The sequence below is a fragment of the Oryctolagus cuniculus genome, chromosome 18 (assembly GCF_964237555.1).
Source record: "Oryctolagus cuniculus chromosome 18, mOryCun1.1, whole genome shotgun sequence".
NCBI lineage: Eukaryota > Metazoa > Chordata > Mammalia > Lagomorpha > Leporidae > Oryctolagus > Oryctolagus cuniculus.
This window is the reverse complement of record NC_091449.1, coordinates 5,208,331-5,229,327: the sequence shown is the minus strand read 5'-3', so window position 1 is coordinate 5,229,327 and position 20,997 is coordinate 5,208,331. Positions and strand designations below refer to the sequence as shown.

At 42.1% G+C, this 20,997-nt stretch overlaps 2 protein-coding genes across 2 annotated transcripts in view; both read right to left on the bottom strand.

Moving 5' to 3' along the window:
* Window positions 1-20,997, bottom strand: part of ORYCUNV1R1633 (vomeronasal 1 receptor oryCunV1R1633) — a 97,457-nt gene that overhangs the window by 2,888 nt on the left and 73,572 nt on the right. The window lies entirely within an intron of this gene.
* On the bottom strand, window positions 12,295-13,203 carry ORYCUNV1R1595 (vomeronasal 1 receptor oryCunV1R1595). Its single transcript, NM_001167282.1, is given in 1 exon segment — window positions 12,295-13,203. A coding segment is annotated over 1 exon segment (909 nt).

Here is a 20,997-nt window from a genome sequence, read left to right as displayed (position 1 = left end):
GTTAAATGAATACTCATGGGGGTAGAGTTTGGAGGTGCAGCTTGAGTATCAGCCATTTCCTTGCCCTTTACTGGGGAAGTATTGCAAGTGTAATGGCCTCAGGTGCATGAAGAGAGTAGGAATGTCAGGTATGGTAATTTCATTATAGCCATATGATGAGCAGTCTGCAACTGTGTTGGTTATTTTTGCCTATGTCATGTCTCAGGAGTGATTTTGTGGAAGCTGCCCCTTTTCACTGCAGGGAAAATGAGAGGGTTTGGGCAGTGCATGCAGAGCACCAGGGAAGGGCTGATGACCTCAGGTCCTCATTCCTAGCTTCCTCCCCGCATACATTAGTTTAACTCTTCAATGCATCTGAGGTGGTGTTTGCAGTACTTTACATATGGATCCTCAGTTTTCTCAGCACCATTCATTGAAGGTACTCTCCTTAAGCCATTGTGCGTTCTTGGTATCCTTGTTGAAAATATGGATCAGGGGGCCGGCAAGGTGGCACACTAAGTTAATCCTCCACCTGTGGCGCTGGCATCCCATATGGGCACCAGGTTCTAGTCCCAGTTGCTCCTCTTCCAGTCCAGCTCTCTGCTGTGGCCCGGGGAAGGCAGTGGAAGATGGCCCAGATGCTTGGGCCCCTGTACCTGCATGGGATACCAGGAGGAAGCACCTGGCTCCTGGCTTCAGATTGGTGTAGCTCCAGCCATGGTGGCCATTTGGGGAGTGAACCAACAGAAGGAAGACCTTTCTCTCTGTCTCTCTCTCTCTCTCACTGTAACTCTGTCAAATAAAAAAAATTTAAAAAGAAAATATGGATCATATATGATGAGCTATTTTCATGGCTCCCCATTCTGTTCCTATAAACTCTATGAGTCTGAACTTCCCAGTACCCTGCTGTTTGAATACTGGGGCTTTGTAATAGATTTTAAAGCATGGCATGTGGTTCCAGTTTTGTTTTCCTTTCTCAATTTTTCTTTGGCTCCTCATAGTCTCCTTTTGTACTGCATGAGTTTTAAGGTTTTTTTTTTTTACTTCTGTAAAGAATACAGAATGCTTCTGAAAATATATATTGATAGGGATTGAATGATCATATTGTATATGGACATTTAAAATATCAGTTATTCAGATCTTGGAATCCAAGGTATCTTTTACTTTATTTGTACTGGTTTAATTCTCTTTGTCAGTGCTTTCTGATTTTCTGGGGAGAGTGAAATTTTTCTTAGTCCAGTTCCTTACATCCTTGCTCCTTCCTGCATGATCAGCTGATGAGCAGGAACTCCTAGAAACTAAATAAATACAAAAATGTAGGCTCTGCTTCCACCTTACAAGATCACTGTTTACATGCAACAGGATTCCCAGATCCCTCCCTTATACAGTAAATTTCATTAACACTAGTCTGAAATATTAGTAAGAGCCAGCTTTAAATGTTTTCACTGAAAAAATGGTAAATATGTGAGACACTAGGTTCATTCATTAGCTTTATATAATCGTCCCACAATAAAAACATATATTGATATATTTTACCCCACAAATATATAATATACATAAGTATTATGACAATAAACATTTAAAATATATATGAAATATATCCATTTTTCCTAATGTCAATCTATTGCTGATGTTTTAGTTTTCATATCTTTGTATGCATACAAGCAGGTATATTTGCATTCTCAGAACAAAGATTAATGTTTAAGTATTTAATTTAGGGCTATGATACTTCTTTGAGCAAAATAAGTATACGATGAAATGTTTTGCTATTTCCAATTGAAATAATATCAAATTTCTTAATTTATGCAAATGATTAAAGCAACTCACATACATTCATAGGAAGTCTTCTGACACGCTAGGGATTATAAGAGCAGAGATTTCTAAGGGGTTGTCTTCTCTGCTAGAGATGTTATACTAAAATGCCATTTACTGATTTACTTAGTTATAAGACATATTTGTCACACTTTTGGAGGCTGGGAGCTCCAGGACTAAGGTGTCAACTTGGTATGTTAGGTGGAAGACTCTCTTCTTATCTTGTGAATGGCTTCCACCTTCCTGTTGCTCGCCTGGCCACTTCTCTGTGTGCATACAGGAGGGGAGTGGAGAGAAAGAGCTGTTGTCCTGTTCAGCAAGGGCATTGATCCTGAGAGCTCTGTTCTCATCACCTCATGCAACCCAATTTACCTCTCAGAGAACCCATCTGCAAATGCTACCACTGTGGAGGTAGGACTTCATCATGTGTGGAGTGGTTTTCCCAATAAATGTGGAAGGTGTGAAGACAAGAACACAGGAAACAGAGAGGCCTGAGAACAGTGGAAGAATTGATTGGGCTGGACAGGCAGTCAAATCAGGTAGACCAGATGGTGGAGGCCACAGGTCCTCTGCATTCAGACAGAGACCTCCTGCTGCAGAATCTTTGAGACCATTCCATTCCACTGTGATGCAGGTCTGGAACTCTGAGCAAAAGCATCCCCAGTGACCAGCTGCCCATGGCAAGGGTGCGATCCAGACGATGGGGCCAGGCCTCCTCTTTCTGCGGATCTTAAGAGAAAAACTGCCCCATGGCTGAGTTCCTGATTCCATGCAGCATTGACTTCATTTTCTGTTTCTTGTATCATCTGAGCCCTTCCACATGATTTTTTCCATCTACAAGGAATTGATTTTTAACACTGTTTGGGAAAAGACATGAACCAGGTCAGTGTATAAATCCAGCTCCCAGCATATCTTGATCTGAAATGAGTTTAATCAACTGTTCAGTAAGTGGGAAGAGTGGCCACACAAGGCTGCTTTTACTTCAAACACCAGCCTCAAGTTTAATGAGCCCCAAGACCACTTGAATATCAAAACAGTTGGCTGTAAATTTGGGGGTCTCCAAGAAGGCCCTCAGATTCTATAATTGGCAAGAAGGACTCACAGAACTTGATGAAAGCTCTTATGGTTTGTTATGGACAAAGGACACAGGATACACAGAACAGACTCTTTGGAGAGGTTCAAACCAGATGCTTCAAGCTCTTCTCTCTCTGTTTAGACATGGACAGTGTCATTGCCTCCCAGCTGTGACATGTGACAGTACACACAGAGTATCGCCAACCAGGGAGGCTCACCTGAACCTCAGGTGTTGTCCTCCTGACTCTCACTTAGTCTCAGCCTCCTCCTGGGGGTTCAAACCATACCTGTAGACCACAGTGCTGCCAGAGGTCAGACAGACTGACATGTTCCAAAAGCCACCATCATAGTCACATTGTTAAACTCTGATGGCCCAAATTCCCAGGGAAACTAGTGCAGGGAAAAGGTGGAACATTTGCATGCTTTGGATATTATCTCTAGCATCTGAGGGCAATGTCCACTCCTCCCTCTGGCAAAAGTGACTCTTCACGGTACAGGCCAACCCCAGGTACTCAGCAGAGGCTCTCCCAGCAAAGATCATTTTTGTTCAGGCATCTGATTTTGTTATAAGCATTTATATATCAGGCAAAGTCATATTAAGAGTGTGAATTTGCCTAAAACTTTGAAAAGCCAATTAGGGTAGGGAAATACTAAGAGAAATGTTTAATATTTTCTATAATGTGTTTTCAGACATGTTTATAGCCTTGTACTAATTTACTCATTTTACCCTTGATCTAAGGCAATTGGTATCTTATGATAATCAGCAGATGGAAAATTTCTCTCTCTCTCCCTCTTTCTCTCTCTCTCTCTCTCACTCTCTCTCTCCCTCTCTAACTCTGCCTTTCAAATAAATAAAATAAATCTCTTTTTTAAAAAAAGACATGATGGAATTGTTATTCACAGAATAACAATAGGTGGTCTTAGAAAAATAAAAGATTTCTGACAGAGAACAAAATATACTAAATATAAAGAGAAAATGGCAATTTAGATTATACTAAATTTAGAGCTTTCACCAAAAGAAAGAGATTTAGAGACAGAAATGGACAGAGAGAAACAGAAAAGAAGTTGTATCTGTAATATTCAAGCATTTCAATAAATCAACAGGAAAAAAAAGACAAGTTGGAAAAATGGAAAAGAAACCAAATGATACTTCCAAAAGTGGTGCCCAAATTCTGCTAACATGTGTGGAGGAAATTAAATCTCTAGCAATAAAAAGTGCAAATAAAAGTGCTTCCTGAAATGATCACATACATACAAGAAATAAAAATAACAGAAACCAGTGGGTGTTGGCAGAATCTGAATAAAACAGGACCTCACAGAGGGCTGATGGGTTTGAAAATTTGTGAAAAAAAAGAAGAAAAAATATTTTATAGTATCTAGTAAGGTTGAACAGGGGTAAATTGTTTGATAGTCACACAGTGGAAACTTATACAGCAGTGGTAATTATCAACAACAACTTGCAGCAATGCGCATAAATTAACAAGTGTTATAAAGAATGAAGAAAGACAGGCCAGTGTCCCGGCTCACTAGGCTAATCCTCCACCTTGCAGCGCCAGCATACCAGGTTCTAGTCCCGGTCGGGGTGCCGGATTCTGTCCCGGTTGCCCCTCTTCCAGGCCAGCTCTCTGTTGTGCCCCGGGAGGGCAGTGGAGGATGGCCCAAGTGCTTGGGCTCCTGCACCCGCATGGGAGACCAGGGAGAAGCACTTGGCTCCTCGCTTTGGATCAGCGCAGTGCACAGGCCGCAGTGCACCAGCCGTGGCAGCCATTGGAGGGTGAACCAATGGCAAAAGGAAGACCTTTCTCTCTGTCTCTCTCTCTCTCTCACTGTCCACTCTGCCTGTAAAAAAAAAATGAAGAAAGACAAAATGTGTTATTGCCATATTATATCAATTACAATATAAAAAATCCCTCCAAGTTGTCTGTCCTGTTAGACATTAAGAGAGGTAGTAAGGTTGGGGATAAAATATAATTTCTGAGCTAAGGGAAGATTGAGGATATCCTGGTTTTTTAAAAAAATGCTGTATATAGAGGGGTACTTAGCTGTAAAGTTTCATTGAAACACTCATTCAACACTGGAACATTTGATATTGACTGTGTTTTAAATACAGGTAAAGTTGGTAGGATGTTGATAGATTCTTGCTGGATTGGGATCCTATTGTCTAGATGGAGTTGAAGGTTTTATGTTGCTATACTGTGACTAGCTATGAAAAGTCTCCTACTTTCCAGGATAAAAACTAATAGAAACTGAAGCTACAATCATAAAGGAAAACATTTTGAAATCTATGCAGAAAAGGACTTTCAAAAGGTCATCAAAGATGTGTTTCAGGTTGGTGCCATGGCTCACTAGGCTAATCCTCTGCCTGCGGTGCCAACACACCAGGTTCTAGTCCCGGTCAGGGCACCAGATTCTGTCCCAATTGCCCCTCTTCCAGGCCAGCTCTCTGCTGTGGCCTGGGGGTGCAGCGGAGGATGGCCCAGGTTCTTGGGCCCTGCACCCGCATGGGAGACCAGGAGAAGCACCTGGCTCCTGGCTTCAGATCAGCATGGTGCAACTGCCACAGCGCACCAGCCACAGCAGCCATTGGAGGGTGAACCAATGGCAAAAGGAAGACCTTTCTCTCTGTCTCTCTCTCTCTCTCACTGTCCACCCTGTCAAAAAATAAAAAAAGATGTGTTTCATGAAAAAACTATACTTGAATTCAAGAAATGTTTGCATCAAAAGAAACTGAAATTTAACTCCATTTTCCAAGAAAATTTTAGGCACCTTTGCATAACTAAAATACAAGGATTTAAACAGAAAAAAGAAAAAAAAACATTCCATGTAACTTTGATCAACTAATTATGCAACATCTCACAAAGATAAGTAGATATACTTCCTCTAGTTGTTGCTCCCCCACCCACCGAGGAGGCACACCGGACGCTGTTGATCCCCCTTCAGTAGGGTTTTTATTACAGTAAAGCAAGAGCAAGTAAAGAGAAGAAAAAAGGAGCAAACAAACCAACGAACTCCCCAATGAACTTTCCTCCTGTGCTGTCTCTCTCCCCCTTTATAGTGCTCTCCCACCAATCCGTGCTCCACTGTCCACATGCAGAGCACGCCGTTCTCTTCCAATCAGAGGTTGGATCAGCTCCTGCAGCTTCTAGCAGTCAAATTGATAAAGCAGCTGTGTAAAATTTGTTTACTTCCTCTCAGCGCCATGTTGTGGGAGACGGGCCCTGCCTCCCACAGATCCCCCTACTTTTTATTCTTTGTGGCGTGGATACATGCCTGTCTCAGGTGCCCTCCGGCGCATACTCTGCTTACCCGTCATCAGGGATACAGGAAGCATGTCCTGTCCTCTGTCTTAGGTTGCTAGAGTTGCCCGCAGGTGCTTACCCATCTTTGACTACCAATCCAACATGCTAAGCCACATCTCAGGGGTGCCCGTAGAGTGCTGCATGGCAAGCATCACCTGTTTGATGACAACCTCTGACTGCCGCTGTCATTGAAGCAGCTTCAACATTATACGTACAAGAACACCAAATCCTACAATCAAGTCTAAGCCTGACAATGCCATAGCAACCTATTCCTTCAGTGTATTCCATTTATCCAAAATCCAATTACCAAAGGAAGCTAATCCTTAATTCCAGGTCCCATTAATCATTTGTGCTAATTTTAAAGGCATATTTGCGGCCTGTGTAAAGTTCTCAAACTGAAAAGGAAGAACACAAACTGATGGTGTTTGAACCAAACATGGAGTACCCATCAATTGAGCCAAAATAGTTAATTGCTTCTGTACTACATAACAATAGAATCCCGGCTCACAACTGCTCATCTAACCCTGCCTGTGATTCAAGAGCCCTGGCGGTTTGACCAGTAATATTATTTATCTGTGCTACTGTGGCCCCCTGAGTTACCGCCATGGCCACAGCAGCTGTCCCTGCCACCAGGGCGACTGTCACCACCGTAACTACTGTGGCCGTTACTCCATAATCTCGGCGTGATCTTAACAGCACCGCAAAATCTTTTTCTTCAACCTTCACAGGTACCAGAACCCACGTTGGAATTCGCACTACAACTGCTGTATCATTGCCATCCCAACATTGTGTCAAGTTACCTTGAGTGCAAGTATATACTATGTATGCCCACTGCCAGCATTCCCTTGTAAAGGCTTCTACTGCCTCTTAAGCAAAGGGAACTACACATCATTTTGGAGTCTTCCCCGCAATTTCTGTCATCTTTTTTACAGCTGTTAATATTAAATCAGTGACTGCAGTGCCTTGGGTGTATAATACACGCGGTGCATGTGAACATGGATGCACAAACAGCAGGGGTCGTCCTTGCAAAATAACTGCAAAGGGATAAAGTTGTTCCACAAAAACTAATATTTCTAGGGCTTGCTGTAAATCAGAACTTTCCATTTGCATTGCTTTAATCTGTTTTTCTATTTTCTGCAAAGTTAAACGGGCTTCTTTCGTCAGCCTACGAGGGGAATCAAGCTGGGCATCTCCCTCTAAAATATTAAGTAAAGGCATCATATCTTCGGTGGTTAACTTACAATAGGGCCTCAACCAATTTAAATTGCCACATAATTTTTGAAAATCATTAAGGGCCTGCAATCCATCTGTTGCAATCTCAAATTCTAATGGAGTCACTATTTCAGAAGTTACTTTAAGTCTTAAATACTACACTACTTCCACTTTTTGTATCTTCTCTGGCGCTACTTGTAATCCAGCCTTTTCCAAATATGATAGCAGCAGCTTATATGCTCCCATAAGGTGACTTTCATTCTCAGCCGTTATCAACAAATCATCCATATAATGAAAAAGTTGCACTTCTGGGCACTGTTGTTGAACAGGCTCCATGGCCTGATCAACATACAGCTGACATATGGTAGGACTATTAGTCATTCCTTGGGGAAGCACTTTCCATTCATATCTTTTATCAGGACCTTGATGATTAACGGAAGGTACAGTAAAAGCAAATCTCTGAGTATCTTGTTCATGTAAAGGTATGCTAAAAAAGCAGTCCTTAAGATCAAGTACTATTAATGGCCAATGCTTTGGAATCATGGTATGAACCGGAAGTCCAGGTTGTAATGTCCCCATGGGTTTTATCTGCTGATTAATAGCCCATAAATCATGCAGCAACCGATATTTCCCCGATTTTTTCTTTATTACAAATATTGGCATATTCCATGGGGAAGTTGATGGTTGTAAATGGCCTGCCTCTAATTGTTGTAACACTATATCATTTACCGCAGCCAGCTTCTCCTGGGTAAGGGGCCACTGTGGTATCCACTTTGGCTTGTTGTCCAGCCATGTCAATGGCAGCAGCTGCATCTTAGTGGCCCCTATGAAAAACCCATGCCCTGTCTTCCAGAGTCACCTTTGGGTTGTATTAGGTCCCTCCTGCTTCTCCTCTGGGGCCTAATCCTCCCCCCGATACCCCATTTTGTGCATAATGCGCTGTGACACCCACTGATTGTTTTGGCCCCAGGGTGCAGGGGCACACATTCCGTTTTTTGGCTGCTGCCCCTGTGAACCTGGTATTGCAGTTGAATGATCTCTTCCTCTTATGGGGCCCAGCTTGTTTGGCACCATCAGGGGGTTACCCGCCCTATCCGTCTTGGAATAACACTCCTTGGCCCAATGGTTCCCTTTTCCACAGCGTGGGCAAAGGCCTGGTCTTCTCAAGTCCTCCATGCCTTGCTGATTTCGGGCTGGAAACTTTGACCTACATTCTCTCTTTAAATGCCCTTCTTTACCACATTTAAAGTACTTTCGTCCCCCCATATCCCATCTAAGTTGTTGGGCCATCGCTACTGCGGCATGTGATCCAGAAGCCGCATCATCCATGACATCCTTACAGATCTTCAGGAAGGTAGGGATATCCTTATGCTGCCATGGTCTAAGAGCTTCATGACATGTTTTATTTGCTTGTTCATATGCCAACTTTCTGACTAAGGGCATAGCTTCCTCCACAGTTTCAAAAATATTTCCCGCTGCTCCCATTAGTCTGTTCATGAAGTCAGCGTAGGGTTCGGTAGAGCCCTGCACTATCTTAGTCAAGCTGTGTCTTATCTCACCTTTTCTGGGTACCACCCTCCAGTCTCTTCTTGCTATCTCCCTTACTTGTAGAAGGACAGCTATTGGTAGTTGGGCCTGATCATCGGGATTGGTAAATCGCCCTTCCCCATTTAACATTTCCTCATTCCATGCTTGATTTCCTGCTCTATGGTTCTGCTTAGATTGCTCCCGAGCAAGTGCCCTATAAGCAGCTGACCATAAGAGGAAGTCACCCCCACCTAACACTGCCTTTGCTAAGTTCCTCCAATCATCGGGTATCAAGCCTTGCTGTCCTATATTTTCAAGGACTGCCTGCATAAAATTTGCATGGGGACCATACAGCTGCACTGACTGCTGTAATTCTTTAAGCAATTTATGATCAAGAGGCGTCCAACCCCTATTTCCTTGCTGATCTTGTAGTACGGGAAACACATGGCCTGGTTCCTGGTATTGCTCCCAAGCAGGTTTTTTATAAACAGCTCCCCTTTGTTTGCTTTTGGTTCTTGCTCTTTCTTCCTCTTTCAGCATACCTTCTTCCCCCTCCTCCCATTCTTCTGCAGTCTCACACTGTTGTGGCAAAAAGGGACTTTTTTTTACTGGTGAAGACTTTGGTAATGCTAATGGCCGATACCAGGGCGGCAGTTCATCTTCTATGGTTAAATTCACCAGCCTTGTCAAGCTAGGATATAATCTTGGTATCTCTCTCGGGGGCGAGGCTCCCTCCTCAGCTTCCTCCTCTTCCCCACAAGCTTTCTGGCTCTCTCTTGAGTCCTTCTTTAATTTTTTCCTTTCTCGTTCGCTATCACGGTTGCTCGCCTGACTGCCCTGCCATGACTCCTCCTGAACCCTTTCCAGCAGCTCACTCCCCTCATCAAGCAGTAATCCTATCCTCTCCGTGGGGTCCTGGAGCACTTGATCAATGAGTTGCCACAGCCTCAGCACTTCCACCGATTCCCCAGCTGCGCACAATTGTCACCCCACTCGTCTGCATTGTTGTACAAACCATGGAGACATTTTTGCGACCGCTCTTGTGAATGCACAAATGGTAGCCACCTTTACTGGAGTCCCTGCTGTTCCTAGCAAGCAGCTTAGGAGCAGTCACAGCCCGACAATGGATGGTACGTTACCCATTGCACCTTGTTCTAACTAATTCTTCCTAGCTTTACTTCCTAGGTTTTCCCTAGCTTTTTCTTTTTGCTTCCTAGGTTTTCCCTAGCTTCTTTGCTTCCTAAGTTTTTCCTAGCTTTTTTTTTTTACTTTGATTCCTAGATTTTCCCCTAGCTTTTTCTTTTACTTCTTTTCTTTTTTCCTCTCCCCGGTACTTTCTGGATTTCTTCCAGCAGTCCGTATCTGAGTCACGGAACCACTTGTCACTCCCCCGCCCACTGAGGAGCCACACGAGACGCTGTTGATCCCCCTTCAGTAGGGTTTTTATTACAGTAAATCAAGAGCAAGTAAAGAGAAGAAAAAAGGAGCGAACGAACTCTATAACAAACTCCCCAACGAACTCTCCTCCTGTGCCGTCTCTCTCCCCCTTTATAGTCCTCTACCAATCCGTGCTCTGCTGTCCACAAGCTGAGCACGCCATTCTCTTCCAATCAGAGGTTGGATCAGCTCCTGCAGCTTCTAGCAGTCAAATTGATGAAGCAGCTGTGTAAAATTTGTTTACTTCCTCTCAGCGCCATGTTGTGGGAGACGGGCCCTGCCTCCCACATCTAGTGATCTAGAAGACACCAAAGTGGACAGAAACAATAGGAGAGATACTATGAAGATCACAGAGAAAGTTGAATGAATTCTTAAATTACAAATATATGTTTATATACATTTATATAGAGAGACAGAGCTTTGGAGAATTTTTACTTTAATTGAAAAATGCATCTTGTACATATGTATGGAGTACATGAAATGTTCTCATACATGGTTTAATATATGTGTGATATTTAAAACAAGGTAAACATGTATCTTCTTAAACACTTCTCCTTTATGTATGGTGAGAACATTCTAAGCATTTCTACTCTCTTTCTGTTTGAAAATTATCCAGAACATATTGTTTCCTAAGCCACCCATTGTTGATAGGATACCACCAAATATATATACTTTTGCATTGACCTTAAAAGTTACTCTTAGTAAAGTCAGATGTTTCATAGTGTGTTGAGTTGAATGTTATCAAAATAGATAAAAATAGAAGGCTTAAAACACAAGAGCCTTGTTTGATTCAGTGTGGCTGTTTCCTGTCTGTCCTTGGTGACAGGGCCTTTTACATGAGTGGTTTTTCTTTTTGTATGTGTCATGTGTTGTATTAAATAAAGATGAATGTACATATTAAAAAATAAAAGGCTTAAAACAAAAAATGTATCTATCCCATGTTAGTCTCCCTGATAGAACAATAAACTTGGTGTTTTGTATGGGTTTCAGGCGGTCCAAGTTAAGCAGCTTCCCCAAAGCAACATCCTTCCCTCTGTGAGATCTGTGTGAAAGATGAGTCTCAGATACAACTGATGCTCAGGCAGTTGACTCTAGCAGGGCTCCTGAAAGCCAGGTTCTGGGAGCAGGCTGGAGGTCTGGACCAGATATGGTCAGGGCAACAGATGGCCACTGACCAGGAGGTTCTCCATCCAAAGACCTTTCTAGGAGTCTTCCTGAATCTGCCCCATTTTCTATGCCTGTGATCAGCCTACATAAGGTAGTAGGTGTTTCTGGGAAAAAGGGGTTTGAGCTGTGCTTTGTATTTAGGTGTGGGTTAACGCGCCACCTGCAACACCAGCATCACATTTGGGCACTGGTATAAGTCCTGGCTGCTCCACATCTGATCCAGCTCCCTGCTATGTGCCCGGGAAAGCAGCAGAAGGTGGCAAAAGTGCTTGGGCCCCTGCATCCACATGGGAGACCCAGATGAAGGTCCTGGTTCCTAGCTTGAGACTGGCCCAGCCCTGGCTGGTGCAGCCACTTGGGGAGTGAACCAGCAGTTTGAAGATCTCTCTCTCTCTCTCTCTCTCTCTCTCTCTCCTTCTCTGTCTCTCCCTCCCTCTCTCTTTGTAACTCTGTCAATTAAATATTTTAATCTGAAAAAAATTGCCACATACACTATTGGAGTTACAGGGTTCACACCAAGCTCTGCTCTCAGGCCAAGCTTCCTGCTAGTGCAGACTTTGGAGGCATATGTAATTGGGTTCCTGCCACCCACATAATAGACCTTAACTAAGTTCCTAGATCACAGCTTTGGCCTCTGATCTGGGTTTACAGAAAAATTTGGGAGTGAATCAGAGGATGGTGAGTTTCTGTCTCTCTGCCTCTCAGATAACAACTTAATTAATTATCAAGGATGAGCCATCTTGAATATGCATGTAATTTGCACATTCAGGCGAAGTAGGGGATTATGTCATCCTTGTGTGTGCACAACAGGCCTAGGTACTCTGGAGTAGTAGCTCATGAGAATGCAGGGGCTCACAGTTGGGAAACTCCCAGCAATTAGTGCAGAGGTGTTCACCAGCCACACACTGTGGTTGTCTAATACAGCTATGAAAAAGTGAAGTATTGAAGAGAGAGTGCACAAAGACACAAAGGTGCTCACCAGCATGAGGATGCTGTGGATGGCTCTGGACTCTGGGGAGGACCTGCAGGAGATGTTGGTCCTATGGATGTACTGGACCTGCTGCTTGTGCCTGTACAGGATGAAAACCATGAAGCTGCTGGCCCAGAACATGAGCTCCACGAAGAAAACATCTCGGAATAATAGCAGGACTGCATTCAGGGAATCTATGTATTTGCCATGACTCACAAAATAACAGTCTCCAAAGTCAGTTTTCTTTGTGATGTTTTTGTCACTCCTTTTTCCAGTCATATGCACTGGTACTATGATATCTATAGTCAGGTTCAGGATCCAGCAGAGGATACTAGAGGGACCAATGCATTTGAGAGCTTTTACTTTAAGATCCATCCACCTGGAGTGGGTGGGACTGATGGTCATGGCCTGGGAGATACTCAAAAGACACGTACTGCCAATGGATACATCCCTTCCCACACTGTGCACATAGAACACAAGTTTGCACCCAGCATCACTGAGGAAATGCTTCATCCCCAAAGCTGCCATGGTTTGGGGAACTCCTCTAGAGAGAATGACTAAGCAGTTGGCTACAGTCAGGTGTTTGATGATCAAATCTGTGGGCCTAAACTTGCATCCTGTGAAGTGGAGATAGAGATAATGGGAAAGAAGAGAGAAATTCCCCAGGGTTCCTAGAATGGTCTGTGATAAGAAGATCATCCCCATTGTCCAGTCTCTGGCGACCATCCCATCAGTTCCCAGTACCCAGTTATTGCCTCTGAGCCTGAGATTCCTGTGTGGGAAATGAGGAAAGAGCTACATGTATTAATATCAACCAAATTCTACAGTCTCTATTCACAATATGCTCTACTTATCAGAGTTCACTTAGAAATTTCTCCTTAATGGTTCACAATAGCCAAAAGTTTGTATTCAACCAAGGTGACCATCATCAGATGAATGGACAAAGAAAATGTGGAATATATACACAATGGGATCTTATGCAGCTGCAAAAAAGAATGAAATTCCACCATTCACAGCAAATGGAAGCAAAAGGAGAACCTCATATTGAGTGAAATATGCCAGACTCACAAAGACAAATACTGCATATTCTCCCTTATATGTGGGAGCTAAAATTTACAAAACAAACAAAAAAAAGAAAAAATGAATGTATCAGTATTGCTGCAAACACAGTTTTGTAAAACTTTTTTATACCACTGTCCAACCAACGGCTAAGAATGTTATACCACTACAGGTATAATGATCTATGATTACTTTGGAATTCAGTGTATATGGGTGAAATAGTCATTTTTCCATTCAATTATTTTTTAGCTTTTGTGTATATTCCCACTAAATTAGGGTCTTTTTGCTTTTCACTTGTTGAACTTCTTACTCAGTGAAATATTACACCTTTTTTACTTTAATGTAAATTTAAAATATACTATCTCAAAAATGAAAAACAAGAAAGGGAGGAGAGGAGGGTGGGTGGGCGAGAGGGAAGGAGGGAGAGAAGAAGGGAACAGCATTACATTCTTTTCTTAAGATTTATTTATTTATTTATTTGAAAGTCAGAGTTACGCAGAGAGAGGAGAGGCAGAGAGAGAGTCTCTAGTCATGAGTTGCCAAGGCTATGGAAGCCTTTTGAGTTTGCCGACTTCGATCTTATTTAGACAAGGTCATAGTCAAAGTGGAAATTCTCTCCTCCCTTCAGAGAAAGGTACCTCCTTCTTTGATGGCCCATTCTTTCTACTGGGATCTCACTCTTCAGCCAGATCTGAATGCCTTAAGGGCTGATTCTGAGGCCAGAGTGCTGTTTAGGACATCTGCCATTCTATGAGTCTGCTGTGTATCCCGCTTCCCATGTTGGATCGTTCTCTCCCTTTTTTATTCTATCAGTTAGTATTAGCAGACACTAGTCTTGTTTATGTGATCTCTTTGACTTTAATACTTTCATTATGATCAATTGTGAACTGAAACTGATCACTTGGACTGATTAACTCCCCAACTGGCCACAACGGCCGGAGCTGTACTGATCCGAAGCCAGGAGCCAGGAGCTTATCCCAGGTCTCCCACGTGGGAATGGATGCAGGGGCCCAAGGACTTGGGGCCATCCTACTGCTTTCCCAGGGCATAGCAGAGAGCTGGATCAGAAGTGGAGGAGCCTGGTCTTGAAAGGGCACTCATATGGGATGCTGGTGCTTCAGGCCAGGGCATTAACATGCTGTGCCACAGTGCCGGCCCCAAATAGTATTACATTCTCTCTTTTTTTTTAATATTACATTCTTAGAATTGTACCTAGAGGGGCCAATGCTGTGGCATAGCTGGTAAAGCCACTGCCTGCAGTGCTGGCACCCCATATGGATGCTGGTTCAAGTCCCGGTTGCTGCACTTATAATCTGGCTCTCTGCTATGGCCTGGGAAAGCAGTGGAGGATGGCCCAAGTGCTTGGACTCCTGCATGCACACGAGAGACCTGGAAGAAACTCCTGGCTCCTGGTTTTGGATAGGCTCAGCTCCAGCCATTGCAGCCAGTTGGAGAGTGAATGGAAGACACTCTCTCTCTCTGTCTCACTCCTCTCTCCTTGCTCCTCTCTCCCTCTCCTTCTCTCTCTGTGTGACTCTGATTTTCAAATAAATAAATAAATATTTAAAATCAAAAAAGAATTATACCTACAAACCACGTTGCCTTAACATTTCTTTAACTTTTATTTAGTAAATATAATTTTCCAAAGTACAGTTTATGGATTATAATGGCTTTTCCCCCCATAACTTCCCTCCCACCTGCAATCCTCCCATCTCCTGTTCTCTCTCCCATTCCATTCACATCAAGATTCACTTTCAATTATCTATATATACAGAAGATCAATTTAGTATATATTAAGTAAAGATTTCATCAGTTTGCACCCACACAGAACATAAAGTGTAAAATACTGTTTCAGTACTAGTTATAGCATTAATTCACATTGGACAACACATTAAGGACAGAGATCCTAGATGAGGAGTAAGTACACAGTGACTCCTGTTGTTGACTTAACAATTTGACACTCTTGTTTATGGTGTCAGTAATCTCCCTAGGCTCTAGTCATGAGTTGCCAAGGCTATGGAAGCCTTTTGAGTTTGCCGACTTCGATCTTATTTAGACAAGGTCATAGTCAAAGTGGAAGTTCTCTCCTCCCTTCAGAGAAAGGTACCTCCTTTTTTGATGGCCCATTCTTTCTACTGGGATCTCACTCGCAGAGATCTTACATTTAGGTTTTTGTTTGTTTGTGTTTTTTTGTTTTGTTTTGTTTTTGTCAGAGTATCTTGGCTTTCCATGCCTAAACTACTCTCATGGGCTCTTCAGCCAGATCTGAATGCCTTAAGGGCTGATTCTGAGGCCAGAGTGCTGTTTAGGACATCTGCCATTCTATGAGTCTGCTGTGTATCCCGCTTCCCATGTTGGATCGTTCTCTCCCTTTTTTATTCTATCAGTTAGTATTAGCAGACACTAGTCTTTTTTGTGTGATCCCTTTGACTCTTAGACCTATCAGTATGATCAATTGTGAACTGAAATTGATCACTTCGACTAGTGAGATGGCATTGGTACATGCAACCTTGATGGGATTGTATTGGAATCCCCTGGCACATTTCTAACTCCACCATTTGGGGCAAGTCCGATTGAGCATGTTCCAAATTGTACATCTTCTCCCTCTCTTATTCCCACTCTTATATTTAACAGGGATCACTTTTCAGTTAAATTTAAACACCTAAGAATAATTGTGTGTTAATTACAGTGCTTAGCATTTTTTACAGAGTTCCAAAGAGTTTCTGGTAGAAACTCAACATGACTACTTTCATGCCATATACTTACATATTTACTTAAGTGAATACGTAAGCAGAGTTTTTTTTCAAAAAGTCAAGGTTTTTGAAAGATTGAAGTATAAGCCATGTATGCTTATTAGGTCACTCAGTATCCAATATATTCTATCTTGTAGCTTGAAATTATAGAGCTTGCTATTGACATGAAAATATTTGCAACCCAGAGCAATTGTCAGAGGACACATTTGTACCTGATTGCTCTCACCTGAAACCCATTGCTACATGATACCACTACCTTTTCCTTAGCTAGACTTCCCTGACTTAAAGATGGAAAATAATCAAACCATAATTAAGGAGCTGTGGGTGTTTCTGGTAGGAAACAATCACTGCATCCATTGAGCAATTTGGACAACATTAGAGAAAACCTTTCTAGTCCAGGAATCACCACTGGGATGCACTGTTTCTGTGGCTATGCCCTGCTCTGTGTCACTGGCACATTGGGCTCTCCAGGTGCATCTCTGGTACTCCTGAAAGTGGAATCAGGGACTCCTGTACAGCACCAAACAGCAGATTTGCTTTTGGAACTGCAGTCTTTAAGCATATTAAACACCAAATTTCATGAATGTTTTCATCAAACACCAAGAACAGATGTCACTATGAATGACACCAAATTCCATTTGCAGCCCCCAAGGACTGGTGTAGGATGTAGGACGCCACCCCTGTCCTAGCTCAATACATATCTCAGAATCCTTTCTGCTTCCTGTGAGGCTGGGGCACAGGACCAGTTGCAAATACAGGCGAATCCCCTTTCTCACCTGATCACTCACCCAGACTCCAGACGCCTCCTTGCCTGAAGACTCACTTTCTCTCCTCTCTCAGGACAAGCATCGGCACGAAGGTCACCACAGTCAGCACAGGATGGGCTGGAGGCAGCTGGAGCACTAGAAATGGTGTGTGCCTGTGACTTCACCTCCCTGTGGAGCTGCAATTATCTCTTCACCTGCAGCTGCAGTGAAGGTCAAGTTGGGGTACTGAGGATGGTTGTGAAAACTTTTTCACTCTTCCCAATAACAAAAACAATTACACTACTGTAGTTGTTTTCTCCAAGGAGACTGTTAGACTCTTACACTGACTCTGTCTTTTCTCAGCTCCCTGGAGCAGACAACTTCTGACCTAGAGGGAGCAGGAGATCCTGAGTCTGGCATGGGAGGACTGGCAGTGAAGCTCCTGTGTCCCTGGCTTCACAGATATGTCTACCCCACAGTGAGTTCTTTCTGACACTTCAGACCACTAAGCTCAGCATCATTGATGTAATAAATGCTTTTTCTGTAAGGTTGCCAGAATCAGGCTAGACTGACAGAGCAACTCTGGGCTACACAGATTCCATAAGACCGGTCCATACTATCAGTCTGTTGACTGCCGGAAGCTCAACCAAAGAAAGGGATGACATTTTCATCTCACTACAAGATGTCCATCAGTTTGCTGATGCCTTGAGCCCACAGTCCACTCAGGAAGAGAATGAACAAGCGAGGCCCTTTCAGGAGTTTGTTTCAATTCTACTTCCCACACATGAGCCTCATGATCAGTACGGGGAAGGCTCCTCACACCTCCTGGTCCCCACGTGGTGAACAAATTTACTCCAGGTGCCATTGAGCCTTCTTCCTCCCCTAACCCATTGCATAGAGGTTCTTCCTATTTCCAGAACATCATTACTCATCCATCATCCCATCTTTATCAAAACTGTCAAGAAGTGGACAGGGCTGTGAGTGGGATTGGAACCTTGTTACCTTTGTCATTTCAGTGGTCTGTGCAATCATCCTTACTCCCAGTTTTATTACTGTTATCTTTCTAAATGATCTGTGATGCAAAACTCCTTGATAATTGGAACAGAAGCTGATAAATTAGAGGAGAAATTGGAGGTATATGGGGAAATGACCCCAGCTGGGTGGATTTCTGCCCTAAGCACAAGAATACAAGATCCTCTGACATAAAGCATCCACTAAGATTCTGGACACCAGGACCTTGTTTTGCATGACTGAGGGTCTGGTGCAGCCTTCAGGAGGAGATGGGGAGAGTGTGCTCAGGTCTTCGTGGAAAAGTCAGCTCCTAGGGTGATGTGATGATTCCTTGGAAAGCAATCATCAGTGAGAGAAAAGAAAAAACACCATCATATGGCATATTCTACATCAGCTGAAATTGCCCAGTTATATTGGTAAATCATCTGTTGCTATTCAGGATACAACCCACATCTTCTGAATAAATGTTTGATGAAATCTTAAACACGAATGATGTAAGTTACAGGAAAATAAAGATAAGAACATCTCTTTGGAATAGATTCCTGACAGAAAACAGAATAGACTAAATATAGAGTGGCAAGTGGCAGTTTAGGTCATACTAAACATAGAAATAATATTCTTCAAAGGAAAATCAAAAAGAGAGGGAGAAGCAAAAAAGGAAGTTTAATGATAATACTAATGCACTTCAGTAAAATAACAGGAAAAAGAAAAACAACTCAATAGGGAAAAACAGAAAAACAAACCAAAGGAAACCTCAAGAAAAAGTACCCTAATTCTATGCATGAAGAGATGATCAAATAATCTTAGAAATAAAACTTCAAATAAAATGCTCCCCTTAAGTATCACATAGAAGCAGTGTTAATTAATAATGCACAGCGTGCAGCAATAAGCATATATTCATAAATGATATGAGGAGTAAAAAAGCTTAAACAGATTACTGCTGTGTTATTTCAACAACGCTGTGGAAAAGAGGCTGTGAGCTCTCAGATGTTAGAACTGTGGTCACCTGTGGTCAGGACAGGTCGTAATGGGAAGAAGACAAAATGTGACTTCTGGTTTCTGAACCCATGCTGTGTATAGAGGGTGCTCGGTTGTGAGGTTTCATTGTGCAGTGCTTTCAAGACCTGTGTGTTTGTCACTGACAATGGTTTACTATGGATCAAAAGGACTTGATAGGAAGTCCATCGATTCTTGCTGGAGTGCCATCGTACTGTCCAGCTGGAGTTGAATGTTTGTCACAAAATGGTGACTGGCTTTGAAAAGTCTCCTTGGCACAGCAGGTTGAGCAACTTCCTAAAGTGTCAGAATCCCATATGGGCACTGGTTCAAGACGCAACTGCTCCACTTCTAATCCAGCTCCCTGCTGATGCACCTGGGAAAGCAGAAGAAGATGGCTCAAGTCTTTCAGCCTCTGTACCCATGTGGGAGACCTGGAGGAAGCTCCTGGCTCAGCGTGGCTCAGCCTGGCCCAGCCCCAGAGGTTGAAACCATTTGAGGAGTGAACCAGATGATGGAGGATCTCTCTCTCTCTCTCCTCTCTCTGACTCTGCCTTTCAAATAAATAAATCATAAAAAGAAAGTAAAGTCTCATGCACTTTCCAAGTAAAAACTGATAGATTCTGAAGATAAACCCACCAAGGTAAAATTTTGAAATTTGGGCAGACATGGGCTCTCATAAAGGTCATGGACAAATTTTATCATGTCATGATAAAACTATAATAAATTTAAGAATTTCTTGGCACCAAAAGAAATTTATCATTTAATTCCAATTTTCTAATAAATTTTTGAAGTGCTCTTGTGTAACTAAAATACAAATAAAATTGAGAAAAAGAAGAAAACACCACGTTATTTACACCAGCTAATTATGCACAGTCTTCAAAAAGGGAAATGTAGAGTTTTTCATCTACAAGAATTTTAATCTACAAGAATTAAGATAGTAGGACAATGGGAGTGGTATAATGAAAAATACAAGAATATAAATCATTCCTCTGTGTGTATTTGAGTATTTTTAAAGATTTTTTTAATTTGTAGCTGACAAATAAATACAATATATGGGGAACCATGTGATGATCTGATATACATATATATCCTGTGTAATGTCTAAAACAAGGGAAATATATTTATCTCCTCAAAAGTTTACCATTTCTGTATGTGAAAGCATTCCAAATACTTCTATTACCTTTTGTTTATAAAATTATCCATAAAATTCTTGTTATTTATAGTCACCCAGTGTGTAATAGGACACCAGCAAATATATACACTTTTACATTAAGCTTACAGACTACTCCTAATAGAGTCAAATATATCTATTCAGTTGAATTTTAAATTGAATGAATGTGGTAAGCTTTCCTCAAGTATTCATAATTTTCAGTCCTGAGAATTCATTTTGAAGAGAAAACATACAATTGTATGTATTATGGTAAGGCCTTTAGACAACAGTCTGACCTCAGGACTCAACAACTAATTTCTATTGTAAAGAATCCATCCAAATGTAATAAGTATAAACAAGAATATAACAACTTTTCACAACAGGCTACACATCAGAGAATCCATGCTAGAGTAAACAGCCTCTTGTTCTCAAGGATGTTTTGAGTTAAATTCTATAAAGATTGCAAAGATCAAAACATGATCTGTAATTGCTGCCAGGGAAACCTGTGGAAAAATCTTGTTACTTTCACTTTTTAAAATATTTTACTCAGTCATTTGAGGTTCTTGAAAGGCTGCATTATTATTATTTTCAAACTGAAGTTTGAAATATGTTGTTGTTTGATTACAGCCCATTCATATGTAAACATGAGAGTTTGTGGAAAGGGTTGATTAAGGTGAAAGGATCTATTTGATTAGGTGCAGTTCATACACACACAGTGTTTGCTGGAAGATGGGGGACACTAAATTTTAAGGTATAATATGGTGTAAATTTGAATGAGAATGATGAACAGAAGATAATATGC